Source organism: Lepidochelys kempii, chromosome 4 (assembly GCF_965140285.1).
Source record: "Lepidochelys kempii isolate rLepKem1 chromosome 4, rLepKem1.hap1, whole genome shotgun sequence".
NCBI lineage: Eukaryota > Metazoa > Chordata > Testudines > Cheloniidae > Lepidochelys > Lepidochelys kempii.
This window is the reverse complement of record NC_136383.1, coordinates 18,433,103-18,447,236: the sequence shown is the minus strand read 5'-3', so window position 1 is coordinate 18,447,236 and position 14,134 is coordinate 18,433,103. Positions and strand designations below refer to the sequence as shown.

Genomic DNA, 14,134 nt, shown 5'->3' with positions numbered 1-14,134 from the left:
TAATATTGTCCCAGCTATGTCCTTGCTCTCATTTCCTTTTTCCTCCTATGCACCTCACAGTCCTGCCTCCTCACTGCTGCCTTTCTGGTGTCTCTTACCAATTCTTGGCTTCATGCCTTCACTGCCTCCTGTGCTTGGGACATTGCTCAATTTCTTGTTTACAAAATGTCTTCTCTCCTTCATGTCCCTGTTGATAACACACTTATTCAAAGAATCTTTTCTCCCATGGTCTCTCTTGACCTCATATGTCCTCCTCCCTCCCTTGCTATTATGACCTGAATTTTATGTTGTCTATGTGTTGGCTTTGTGAACTCTTCAGGGCAGGGACCATGCAACTTTTATGTTCTGTGTGAAGCACCACATGCCTTTATGTGGGGTGGTGTGAGGAGCTTGCATGTGTAGGCCCTGTTCTGTGTATAAAGAGGTTTTAATGTCTAGAGCTCCCAGTCCAGTTTTTTCCCCAAAAACATTTGTGTTGACTAAGGGCCAGATATTGTACTTATATGGGCAAAACTCCCATTGAGATCAATAGGAGCTTTGCCTGAGTAAGCAGTTCAGCAAAAAGCTTCAAATGAGCACTAATAATACAATTCTAAATGCACACGTATTAGTAAGACCATTTTAAATTCCAATATTATGTGATTCTGCAGGAGTAGACGTGAGAGCTTTATAGAACTGTAAATGAGAGATTCCTGGCTTCCGAGTAGGTCACACAATATTCACTCCTAGCTCCAGAAAATCTCAAGGAATCAGATTTTTAAACTGTGACACTTTTAGGTATCAAAAACTATTTTAGAGTAGTGGGGGTTATGGCTACCTGTGAGCCTTAGATATAGTTGACACCTGACTGTAAAGTAAGAGGGATATAAATAATCTTTAATTTATATGTTGCATACACAGAATACATGATGGTGTGATATGATGATTCATTGGCTTCTCTGTGGTTCCAGTATGCATTTGGTCAGCCCAAATTCATATTTCAGAATAACCAGTGATTTAAGTAAACACATGTTAATCTTAGAATTCCTGTATTGTTCCTTGCAGAATTACAGCCTAGATGGCTTTTTGTGTGTCTGATTCAATATTTAGCCAAGATTTACATCCAATCTGACCTGCTTGCAAACTACTTTTTAATCACTTTTGCTTGTGCTATATCCTTCTGAGCATAGTCTCACAGCCCTTTAGGGGAAATGAGGAGATTCATGATCTCTCACTGCTGTCGCATTTCTAATCATCGCCTCCAGTGTTAGCACAAATTTTACTTTGAACCCATATGTAGGACAGACGTTTGAATAAGTCCTTGTAAGGTTCTGAGTACACGCTTGCTTGTAGCACTCACTGTTTCTAGGAGTCTGAGAAGGATAAAAGCTCAACTATCCTACAAATGCAGTTATCCATTAAAATATTAAAGCAGCTGACACCATTAGAGGGGATGAAAAGATGTGAGGATTCTGAAATGCTGTGAAATAACCAAATGCTAGGCGTTGTTGGCATTAAAGAAAGGGCCAAAAGAATATAGAATAAAACAGCATATAGGAATGTGTTTGTTCGTGAACATGAAAAGATTAAAGTCTCTTTAGACATAAATCAGGAAGAACTGGCCTGGGGACCATTTGGAAAAGGATGATGATGAAAGAGAGTGTGCTCAAGGAAAGAGATCCAAGGGAAGGGACATAAAAATGAAATGACTGGACATAAAGGAACAGTTGAGCCCCATGGCTGAGTAGGGGAAGCATTCCATAGGTCAGAATCCTAAATGATGGCAATTGTGTTGTGTTATCTGCCCACACAGATGAGGAAGGGACACTATGACAAGGGTTTCAAAAAATTATCAATAGAAACAAACTCGACAAGAAGGCAAAGAATACTTGGCTTGTCAGAGGTGGGTCTGTTTTGCTTTCTTTGTGCCTTATTTATGCATGTAGCTATTACATGAATAAAATCTTTGACTTGGTAAGGTTGCTCAGGAGAGTCGGAATTTGCAGGATCAAGCCCTTATTTCCACTTTGGCAATTTGTGAAAAAACTCTATGGATGTCATGATTGAGCCTGTTTATGTGAACAACTCTTTCCTTTTGACTTTGGGGACCAGATGGTGGGTATAAGACATTGCCTGTGTTTGAGGTAAGGGGTGAGGAGGCGTTGCACACACCTGAATCCCTGGAGGGATTCTATCTGAATAAGTGGCAGTTGCTCTTTTGGATCTATGGTAGCACACTCTGGAGCAGGAGTTCTGCCACCTGCAACATATGCTGTTCACGAGGCTGGTCACTCTCTTCTGGATGAGATAGAGAGATGTGGGGCTATGGCCACCATTGGAAGGACATCACTAGTGCTAGGTTGACTGCGCAGGGGCTTCCATCCCATTCTCTTTCCCTCTATATGCCCCACACATCCAGGATAGGGTCAGCACCAGTCTGGCCCTCAACAAAGTAGCTAGCATACTGGTCTTGATTCAAAACTCATAGAAGTCAATGGGAGTCATTCCATTGACTTTCACTGAGCTTTGGGTCAGGCCCACTAATAGAATGACAGTACTTTATATACATATATATATATAGGTATATATTGTGACACATTCAGACCAGAGAGTGGTGGAAGGCAGGTGTGGTAGCCCAAGAATGCTAAAGGTCCTTTTCCCTATGAGTTGAAAAGGAGCTACCTCAGATCAGCTAAGTACACTTGAATCCAATTAAGGGCAACTTCTGACCTTTGAAAAACCCATCTTCTCATGAGAGAAGGAGGGAGGGACTCTGGGGAAGGACTGGCATCCAGAGGCCGGCATAATAAGACAGCACCCCAGAGTGGGGCAGGGAAAGGTTTTCTATTACTTTGTTGCAAGGGTTTTTTTGTTTTGACTGAAGAGTACTGCTTGGGCCTACCCTCAGGCCCACTTTGTAAATATTGGAAAATAAAACCTGAGTGAGGAATACAAACTCTCTGGAGTGGGGCTGATTTACTCCAGGTCTTTCTGTGTGTCCCCCCCCCCAAACCCACCCACACATCGCCAGAGGGGGAAATGCTGAGCCCGGCAAGCTGAAGGAGGTATAAAGTACCTGGAAAGACATATTTAAGATATTGAACTGTAAGTATTTGTGATATATTAGGATTGCCAATCATGGGATATGGGTAAAAAGTGTCCATAAAAACAGTCAAAATAAAACTGCACCTGTTTATGGACAACCATAGAGTTTTTACAGTGGAAAATAGGCAAAGAAAGCAGTGGAATTACATAATATGAGAATAAAGTTCTCTGGTCTTTTCATCTGCAAAGGCGAGAGAAGACTCTTTCTGAGAATCATAAATCTGGTTCTGTTTACTATTGTACTTCCTTCTGTTTTGCCCTCCATGTTGAAAAACAATAATTTAGCTAGTCAAAGTTGAGTGTCAAGCAGCAATTGCTGGTTGAGTTTTATCAGATTTTTTCGTTTAATTGTTCCATAAGAGCCAATAATGTGTTTTCTAATGTGCTACGATTTGGCAATGCCCACAGCAAATTCATTCTCCAACCCTTCTGCTGATGGAGTCTTTACAGCTCTATTTCCGTGGTTTTGGCATTAAGCAAATTGTAGGTGTATCTCTTCCCTTGCCAGACATAATGAGCCATATCCTCCACTGGTGTAAATCTCCATAGCTCTGATGTCTAGAGCTGATCAAAAAATGAAGAAATAAGTTTGCAAATAAATAAAATAAAAATGAAAATTTGACATCGTTTCTATTTTGCAAAGTTCAAAATTGAATACTTTTTTTTTCAAAATATTTTTTCAGTAAACTGAATTTTGAAACTTTTGGTTTTTCCCTGTTCTTACCCCCCCCCCCTTTTGTCACTTAGTTCAATAAAATGAATGATGACTAGGGGTTTTTTCTTGTAGTACTCACTAACTTTTCCAAAATTGATTAAGTTTTCAGAAGTTGACTGGAAAAAGAAAATGCTGCATGAATGCTTACACATGCGAGTTGAGTATTCAGTTCCCATGAATGCTCATGCAGTAAAACTTAATCACACAAATGTATGTAGCAAGCAAGCACAAGCATACCCAAACTGAATTCATATTAAAATCCAAGCAATTATCCAGGCACTTTTTTGTATTGTTTGGCAGTAATCATCTAGTTCTAATAGTGAATGACAGAAATGTGTGAAACTAAAGTGGCTTTTGTTCAAAGGGGGAAGAGGGAATACTTTTTTATTTAGTTTTGTGCCACCTGAATTGTACAATTAATTTGGAACCCCAAAACTATAATGTGGTCCAGATTTGCTGCAAGCTTACTTCAGCTTCACCAAAAGCTTTGTTGACATCGGCGACACTGTTTCAGGATTGAGCGTAGGAGCCATGTTATTAGCCTCTTAGAGTTGGTAGGCAACTGCCACCTTTTCGTGTTCTCTATATGTGTGTATATATATATATATATATATATATATATATATGTGTATATATATATATATATATATATCTCGTCTTACTATATGTTCCATTCTATGCATCCGATGAAGTGGGCTGTAGCCCACAAAAGCTTTTGCTCAAATAAATTTGTTAGTCTCTAAGGTGCCACAAGTACTCCTGTTCTTTTTACTGTTTCAGGATGAAACTTATTCCTCTGTAAAAGACCCACACAAGTTCTATAAATTGCTTAAATCCCAAGTAAACCCAATTTTGAGTGGGGCCTGGTGTGAAAGAAATAGCTCAAATGAGAATTTGGCTCAGCATAAACTTTAATTGTGTTTTTAAATGAAATGTATGTTGTTAAGATATGAAAGCAACTCTTTGCTTCACGGTCAGAAATCACTAGGTATTAATCATGATCTTGCCCATGCACCCCGATAGTAGGTTCTCTAATTTTTTTGGTTGGGAACCTGTCATGGACTTAAATTTATTTCTAGTATTTTGAGAGAATATATGTGTGGACGAATGACAAACTTGCTGACTAGGCTGTTAACTATTTTTGTGAGTCTGCTTAGGCCTACAGTGAACACTGATGAAGGTTAATTGTGCACTGACTTATAAAAGGAATTGCATAGGATGCATGTCAACACAGTATTTGACACTTAAGCTCTAAACATCTTGATTTTTTTGAACTTAATTAATATTGCATCAATGTTTTTTCCCCACCCTGGATATCCACCCATGTGCATCATGTCATCAGTGAATGCGAGGACAATAGTTGGTATCATTAGATTGTCCAAACCAAACCAAAACTGTCTCACCTTCTTTATCAATATATTTATAGCACTAAAGAATGTGACTAGTATTCTGGTGCAATAACTAATGCTGGGTTGAGAGTAGGAGGCTTGCAATGTGAACTTTGTCCTCACTGTACAGAAAATGATAATGGAATAAACCACATTGCAATCTGTTCGACTACTTAGAGGTACTTGCCTCTCACTTCCAGTTCTGGTATGCAGGACTGAGCAAACCATGTGAATATTTCTCTGCAGAAAATGGAAGACTGTTCAAGGCTTAACTTTCACAGTGCAATTCAGAAGTAGGCTGTTTCTGCAAACGTATTTTTGAGTCATTCAGGACTTTGTTTTGAAGCTTGAATTTGGCACTGTGTCAGAGTCCATAAAACTCTTATTTTTTTGTGTTTCTAAAAAAAAAAAAAATCCTTGCACTGTCGGGCTCATAACGAACTGTAATATTTTAATTGCTTCTCTGAAAATGATGTTTACTGCCTGAATGAACAGCCATGTTAATCAGAATATTTCAAACAAATTATCTAAATGAGCTAGTTGTAATTAAACAGTGCTATCCAGTGGAGTGGTTGTTCTCATGAGAAAATTGACAGAATATTAAGCATTCTAAGGCAAAACCAAGAAGAGATGATCTTGACAAGGTCAGTTTTTGAATTGTAACACTCACTTTATGGAGTATTGGCATTAAGTCATTTAAAAACAAGCAAGCAAATAAAAAAATCCTCCCAATGAGCTCTTCTCCTTGCCCCAACCCATCAAAATCACACTGTTTGAATTCTATGGCCATGTATCACAGTTGATTGTGACAGCAAAGTTTTGATTATGTAACTGAATATATTATGATCTATTGTTTTTAATAATAGAATAAGTGAAAGGGATTTCTCTAACTAAAGATGGATTTAAAGGAATTAATGATGGAAAACGAGGGAGGGTGGCGTATAGACAGTGGAAGACGCAGACTTGGGGCAGGTTCCTATGCTCATTGAGGGCAATAGAGAAACTTTCATTGACTTCCACACATGTACTATCAGCTACTTAACCCTCCATCCTGCAAGATATGGAGCACCTTTGGTTCCCATTGAAGTCAATGAGCATTAAAGATGCTCAGCATCTTGCAAGATGGGGCCTTACATTACTAACTTTTTTGCAGTGATTTTAATCCCAAAAGAATCCCCATCTATTATTCAGTCCACTAAACCTATTGTTTGTTTACTATTATTATACTAATGTAAATGAAGTTAATACCAGAAGCTTCCATCAGGATTGTGGCCCTGTTGTGCTAGGTGCTGTAAAAAGCACAAAGAGCTGATAGCAGCCACCCTTTATATTTCAGGACAATTGACTATTTGCTCAGAAGCTGATGAGATCGGTCCCTGTGACTTTTTTGGGGGGGGAAATCACCCAGATCATTTACTAATTAATACAGGGGAAACTGAATTAAAGTTATTCATACCTATATGAACCTGTACTTTCACATTTTTTCAAATCTAGAGTTTTTGCTGTAGTGTGTAGAATACAAAGAATACAGTTAGGACACAGTACTCAGTTGGGGTCTTGCATTCAGTGCATGAAAAATCCAGGCATATACCAAGTTTTAATCATAGGCTTTAAGAGTCTTTGTTTTTTTCAGTTGAAAGATTTATGTGCTGGAGTGATAAAATGGAAAATAAATACGTTATGTTCAAATCATCAAAGGGTCAAAAAGATGGCATTTGCCGAGGATGTCAGAAGACGTCATTATGTGATTGGAGGGGTCTTATAAATCCCATATCAGATTACCCTCCTATTTTCTTACTGACCACTAGGGATATGAAACTGGCTGGTATTTGCTACTGTTCTTAGTTATACATGGAGATGTTCGTGTATTTATGATAAAATACTTTGTATTGCTTTTCAGAGGCTTTTGTACCCCTCTGAAAGTTACCTGTTGTTGTTGCAGGACCAAATCCTGAAGTGCTTACTCTGCTTTTACTCTGGTTCAGTTTTATTTCAGTGAAACTTTTGCTTGAGGAAGGACAGAGCTAAAATTGATGGGTGTCTAAGATTTGCCCCATCATTTTAAAATTCAGTCATAGTGCCAGAATCCTCCTCCTTGGCAGAATGTCTACTAATAATTTTCACTTAGTGCAGTCTGAGACAAGGATCTAAATCAAAGAAGGGCTGTGCACTGCCATGCTCAATGAGAACTGCTCAGAATCTCTCAGGCAGGATCAGTCCAATAATTGTGGCTTGTTTTTGTGCTTATCTGAAATGATTTGTGGCTTTGCCCTGATGCTCTGCAGTAGTAGTACCCCCACCCGCCCTTTATTTTTTCAGGCAACTGCTACAGTTTACAGTTTAAAAAGTTAAGAGTTTAATTCCCATGTCATTTGCACCATTTTACATTGATTTAAGTCCACTGATGTTAAAGGAGTTCTCAGCTACGCCTGGTTTATTGCAGTGTGAGAGGAAAGTCAGACCAAAACGCTTCAAGAGCACCATATAGAACCTTCCTGCAAAAGGCCTGAAGTACCAGTAATGGCATGCATATACCAATGGCTGGGAATTTCTGTTCTACAGACACTGGCTAGATGAGGATTCATGGATTTGCAATGGAAGTTTCCTAGGTGAAGGAGAGTTTACTGTTGTATTTGAAAGCCTTTGAGAAATTGTCTGACAGTGTACAAGTCTCTGACAATGAGCATAAAAAGATAGCGATACATATTTGAAAACTAGGCTCTCTTTCTTTGTTATGCTGATGGTTTACTGGTCTTGGTTTTGTCTTTTTGTCAACTCCTCATCTCCATGACAGGGATTTGGAAAACAAGTGGATGTGTCATATATTGCCAAACATTACAACATGAGCAAAAGCAAAGTTGACAACCAGTTCTACAGCGTGGAAGTAGGTGACTCGACCTTCACCGTTCTCAAGCGCTACCAGAACTTAAAACCTATTGGCTCTGGGGCTCAGGGAATAGTTTGGTAAGTCTCTTCAGTTTCTTTTATTTATGCTTTTAAATGGGATATGCCTTCTGCCTTTCTTTAGAGTTTGCTAGTTCCAAACATTGTCTAAGATTGTAAAAATAACAGTTAAGCAGCAGACATCCTTTGATAAAAAGAGCCTAGTGTTCTGCTAATAAATGTTCTTGCTGTTGTGAATGGTAGCATTGGGTTTGTTTCTCCACATAGCAAATATTAACTAGCAAGAAAGTGGGAGACAGATCTTACAATAATTGACAGCTATAGCCCTTATTTGCAGTAGAAGTGGAAATTATATATCAAACAGACCCTGTAATTTCTACTCCTGGCACAATAAAAGTCATTGAGACCTATTTAGAAAGAATTCACATCCCATAGCATCTTGAAGCTTTCACATATCTACATGACAGATAATGTTTTCCTTTATTTTAAGTGACATTTCAATGCAATGTATACATAATCCAAATGAATGACAGAAATGTAATAGCTGATATTATATAATATATACAGTTAATAGAATTCACAGAGTAAATAATCATTTAAGTAATCCCATTTAAAGCTTATGTGACATTTTATTTTACATTTGTTTCTGCAGTTTTAGAGATGGTCCTTTCCTTTTGCCTACCAATGGTTTATAGTGTGAACCCCTGCTCCGTGGCACTCAGCATATTTGTTTTAGACAGCAAATAGTTCTTTTCCCCCCAACTACTTTATCATAGATGTCCTTTTCTGTCTGTCTTCTTTAACACTGCAGTATTGTGAATTTAATGTAATGCTACCTTACCATGAGATGGAATGGCAGAAACACTAACTTTCTCTAACACAAAGGCAAGTGCAATTCTATAGATTGCTCAGCATGGACACTAAAAATTAGCAGTGAAGAATGGCATCTGTACCTTCAACCCCTTCCAAGTCTGCATCACTTACAGAACCTATGCCACTTCCACCGATCAAACTGTGTAATTTTCAAATCTGCTTCATGGCATCAAATTGAGAATTTATTTATTGTTTTTATCATACAATTTTTTCAATTTTGTTTACAGTCAGATTTTAGAAAGAAATATAATGTATGTATTAAATGCTTTTGTTTGTTTTCCCAGGATGTTTTTCCTTCACTACCTAGCATTAAGCTCTTGTCTTCTCTTCCTACTTCGCACCCTGTATTGCTGTGAAACTCCTTCCTCCCCTCAAATCAAATTTTCCTATGCCTATGCATAACTGATTTGCTGTAAAGTTCAATTATGAGCAACAAAGAACAGATAAAGCTAAAGGCATCTAAACAGAATCAATAACATCCTGTGATATTTATATTTCATGCTGAGATTTGACAGGCCAAAAATCTGAATGCCTTAAGCAAAAAGAAACCAACCCAAACAAACAAACAAAAACCAAATACCACCCAACAAACAAAGTGTAAGCTAATACAAATCCCCTGGAATAAATGAATAATAGGATAAGACTGCAAAAAGACCAGTGCAGTTTTGGGCTGCAGATGTAAAGATAGCACATCATGGATTAGGAAGATAAGATTCATTTCTATACAGAACCTGAAATATTGTGTTGAGTTTTAGCCTCTAGTTTACCATAAGGATATTGACAAACTGTTAGGTGCAAAGGAAGATGAATCATTGGTAGGGTAGGATGAAGTGATTTATTTACAAAGACACATTCTAAAAGGTATCTGTAACTTGGCTATGAGAAAACAAATGGGGAGATATGTTAAAAGCCTACAGATATTTGAAGGTTGTAAACACCAAAGGCAGAAATACAATATTTTGTGTGATGCATGTGGATATATCTAAAAGCAACTGAATTAAGAAAAGGAAAATGTAGGCTAACAACTTTCCTGTCAGTGAGATGTATTAGATTGTGGAATAATCTCCCAAAAGAAGTGGTGGAAGCCTCGTTACTTGGAACTTTTAAGCCTCGATTGGCCAAAACATGAGAACATGGACTTGAAGGGTTTTTCCTTACGTTGACAAAGAGATGGACTGAGTGATCTTTTTAATCTCTGAATTCTCTGATTCTAGAAGATGTACTGTATTTAGCTGTTCTTTCTCACCCCTGCAACCCCCAAAGAAATTGTGCTGGAGCAAATTCATGCCCTATTGGGTCTTAAGAGCACTGCCTGGTAAATCAGCCAGGCCCCACACCTAGCACTCAATGGAAGGTTTGGTCACAATTCTGATTGGCTCCTGGGAGGATAAAGGTTGCCCAAGGTTTTTTTGTTTTAAAAAAAAAAGAGAGAGAGAGAGAGAGACCCTACCATATGAAGTGTTTTCAAACCCCATTGCACCCATGTGGAACAATTATAAATGTTTCAAGACAAATGCCCTATTGAGATGTGTTGATGTGAAATGTTCAGTTCAATATTATCTGGTTACCCTGAAGTTAATTCCTTCTTTTTTTCATACCATAAGGGTTTCTGCTAGTCTGAGTTCATGTGGAGGTTTTTGTAAGTGCAGAGGCAGAACACTTGTTTATGAGCAGGGTTTTGCTCCTTGTCCCTGCCACCGATGTGTCTGTGAAAAAGATTAGCTGATTAAATGGCAGTGTATGTTTGTATGAATGGTATGTTTGTTTAGGGGGGTCTGTAGCATCCTCTAGTGGTGCATGTGTACATAAATAATACCACTGGCAACGCTGAAACATTTTGTTGTGTTATCTCAACCATCATATTGAGCTCATAAGCTTTGGCATTGCTGGGGAGCATATCGGCTAGATTCTTCAGTCTGCACAGGACACTTAAGCTCTTACAGGGAGGGACTGTTCCTTTGTTCTATTTTTACAGCACCTAGGGCAATGGTTCCTGGTCTATGACTGAGACTTCTAGACTCAACTGCATTATAAATCATAAATAATAATTTATGTCAGATGGCCTGAGTGTCTGCAGGTGGCCAGCAGACAATTTCCCCTCCGTCAGTGTATCCATCGCCTGTACCAGCCACAGCCCACCACTGGTATATGGGGAAGAACAGGGCATATCAAGGGTGTGGACTAGCAGAGGTCAGACAGAGAAGAGTAGATCCTCTGTGGCTTGTAGCTAGTATACAAAAGAATATCATTGGCTTACCTACTCATGTTTCACTCACTCATCTAACTGAGAACTGGTGTGTAGGAGCTGTTAGAAGCTGATTTCTAGTCCCTCAGCGTGGCTTCCCATTAAAGGTAACGTTGTTTTAGTTGACTTATGCAGCAGCCTGAGGAAAAGTTATCGTCCTCTGTTTCAATAATTGTACATAGAGGACGAGGTCCCCAACTGGTGTCATTTGGCATACCTCCACAGAAATTAACCTGAATATCTGGTCCCAAGGATGTAACACTAACTTTCCTGGGATGGGGAAGAGAGAAAACATTTCTTTCCGAACAAAAAGACTAAACTGTAATTTTACACCATGTGTAATCAGTTATTTCAGATTTGGAAATGATAACTGCAGAATAACAACCTAAGAAAAGAAAAGCACAGAGTGACGCAACCTACTCAGAGGAATTTTAAAAACGTACACCATGATGTGCTGCAGTCGCAAGTCTCAGATGATCAAGTATCTCAGGCCTACTTAGAATTTGAAATGCAATTTTTCCAGGAAGCTTATTGATAATTTATTCAGTGACGTTCTTTCATGTGACTCAGAACTGAGCAAATGCACCTATGTGATGGCAATTCCATTCCAGTTAGGTAATCCTGTAGAACCAAATCTTGCAATCTTTTTGTGGACAAAATTCCACTGGGCAATCATTCTGTCTACCTAAAATTTTTCTCTCTAGTTTGTATCCTTTCAAATGGCTTCTAGTCTTCATTTTCTATCCTAAGCTATTACTTATGTTGCTATGTGCCTACACCTTCTACCCCAGAAATAGCTGCATTTCAGTAGTGGTTGAAGTGTTCCCTTTAGAGAAATCAATCTGTAAGGTGCTTTGGAAGAAGGGCACGATATATACAGTAAATGCCAGTTTTTATTATGGAGAAAAGATGGGTGAGGTAATACCTTTTATTGGATTAACTTCTGTTGGTAAGAGAGAGAAGCTTTTAGAGCCACACAGAGTTCTTCTTCAGGCCTGGGAAAGGAACCCCCATCATCACATTTATCATTTTCCTGTGTGAGTTCATTTGAGAGCGTAGTGATTGCATGGTTTCACCCACATAATTGTTGTTGGGGCATTTGGTGAATTGGATGAAGTACACCACATGTTGTGATATGTCTGCAGGTTTTGCATCTCTTGTTCTGGCAGGGTCTGGTGTAGCTTTGAGTTACTGTATCCTGGTCTCTGGTGAGCTTGCTTCTGATCATGAGCCTGGAGAGGTTGGGGAGGTTTGGGGAATTGTCTGAAGGCCGTAAGTGGGGGTTCAGGGAAGACTTATTTCAGGATGGGTTCCTCATCAAATACGGGTTGTAGTTGTTTGTTGATACCATATGGGTTCCAGTGTGAGGTGGTAGGTGACAACTGGGGTGTGTGGTCAGAGGGGTTTTATTTCTGTATTGAAGAAGGTTTTTTCAAGGTATTCGGGTGGCTTGTTCCATGACGCAATCTACTTTTTTGGTAGAGTCCTTGTTTGAAGGTAGTTTTGAGTGTGTTAAGGTGTATATTCCGGACTTTCTCCTCGAAGAATATTTTGTGGTACCTGAGTGCCTGGCTGTAGATAACAGATATCTTGGTGTGTTTTGAGTGGTTACTGGATCTATGAAAGAAGGTGTGGTGATCCATGGGTTTCTTGTATATGGTTGTCTGTAGAGTTCCATTGATGAAGCTGATCATGGTGTCCAAGGAGTTGATGCTAGTGTGGGAGTATTCCAGTGAGAGTTTAATGGATGAGTGGTGGTTGTTGAAGTAGTGGTGGAAATCTATGAAGGAATTTAAACTATCTGTGCAGAGGATGAAAATATCATGGATTTATCTCCAATATATCATGGTCATTTGTCCAGAAATTTTTCTCCAAGGTAGCCCATGAAGAGGTTGGCATATTGGGGAGCCGACTGAGTACCCATTGCTGTTTCCATGCTTTGACTTGGTTTAACAGGCCACTTTACTTTGAATGGACCCTTACCATATGTGCTAGCTACTTACGCTAAACAATCTCTTCCATATTTAATTGTACGTTTTCATTTAGCTCTTGACCAGATGAAATGATTACCCTCTGATTTACATCTGGAACAGTAACTCTGACTTTCCGTTGTTATGTCTGTGATTGGTTTCCCAAGGAAACAATATCAAATTTCATAAACACATTTGGAATCTGTATTGATGACTGCTGCATCCTGAGGTGCTATGCACCCGTTACTGCCACTAACTTCATTAGGGGTCACAAATACTCAGGATTTGGCCCTGGGTCTTTAAGGAATGTTTATGTAACTGTGTTTCACCAGACGGGGCAGAAGATCTTTCTTAAGATGTGATAATTGCAGCCTTTCTCCTGGTTGGACTGCAGAGGCAATTTGCTCAGCCACTTGGGTGGGAGAAGAGGAAAGAATGCCCTGGGATTCTTCTCCCTCCAGCAGCTTGGCTGGATTCCAGAGGGAGCTACCTTCAGCCCTGTTTACTTAGAGGGTGTGCTGCCATAATGTTAAGCTCTTGTGCAAAGCGGAGAGGAAAGGAAGCTCCAGAATGGGCTTGGAGGTCTGCATAAGAGTAAAGGGCTTATATTTCACCTCTGCTTTGCTTCTTGTAACTTCTTCCCTTTATTAATATCTTGAAATATGGGGAGAAAAAGGCTGAATACGTTAACATGTATCCACCTGTAGTGCCTGGAGACACCTGAGACAGGATGAAGACGCATTTCTAAATTAAATAGGGACTTGAAATATGTGAAGTTTGAGCAAGAGTTATTGTCAGTATCTTCCTTTTTTTCCCTTTAAAGCTTAAAGCAATAAAAAAAGACAGACTGACATGTAATTATTTGACAAAAATGATTCCTCACATTTTTATAATGCCCCCTTGTAACCTGAGTGGCTTCTGGTATGAAGGAAGTTGCTACATATTTCATGTTTAT

At 39.0% G+C, this 14,134-nt stretch overlaps 1 protein-coding gene across 23 annotated transcripts in view; it reads left to right on the top strand.

The window, feature by feature from the left end:
- MAPK10 (mitogen-activated protein kinase 10) overlaps positions 1 to 14,134 on the top strand; it is a 266,180-nt gene that overhangs the window by 144,916 nt on the left and 107,130 nt on the right. For 15 of the 23 annotated variants that reach the window (XR_012158459.2, XR_012158458.2, XR_012158454.2 and 12 more), the window contains 2 exons: positions 1,793 to 1,882; positions 7,982 to 8,151. Coding sequence is in view for 18 of the 23 variants with exons in the window: in XM_073340583.2 (XP_073196684.1) it covers positions 1,793 to 1,882; positions 7,982 to 8,151 (260 nt within the window). In the remaining 5 variants the exon portion in view is untranslated. The remainder of the gene's footprint in view (positions 1 to 1,792; positions 1,883 to 7,981; positions 8,152 to 14,134) is intronic. The other 8 variants (XM_073340591.2, XM_073340592.2, XM_073340594.2 and 5 more) reach the window with 1 other exon arrangement.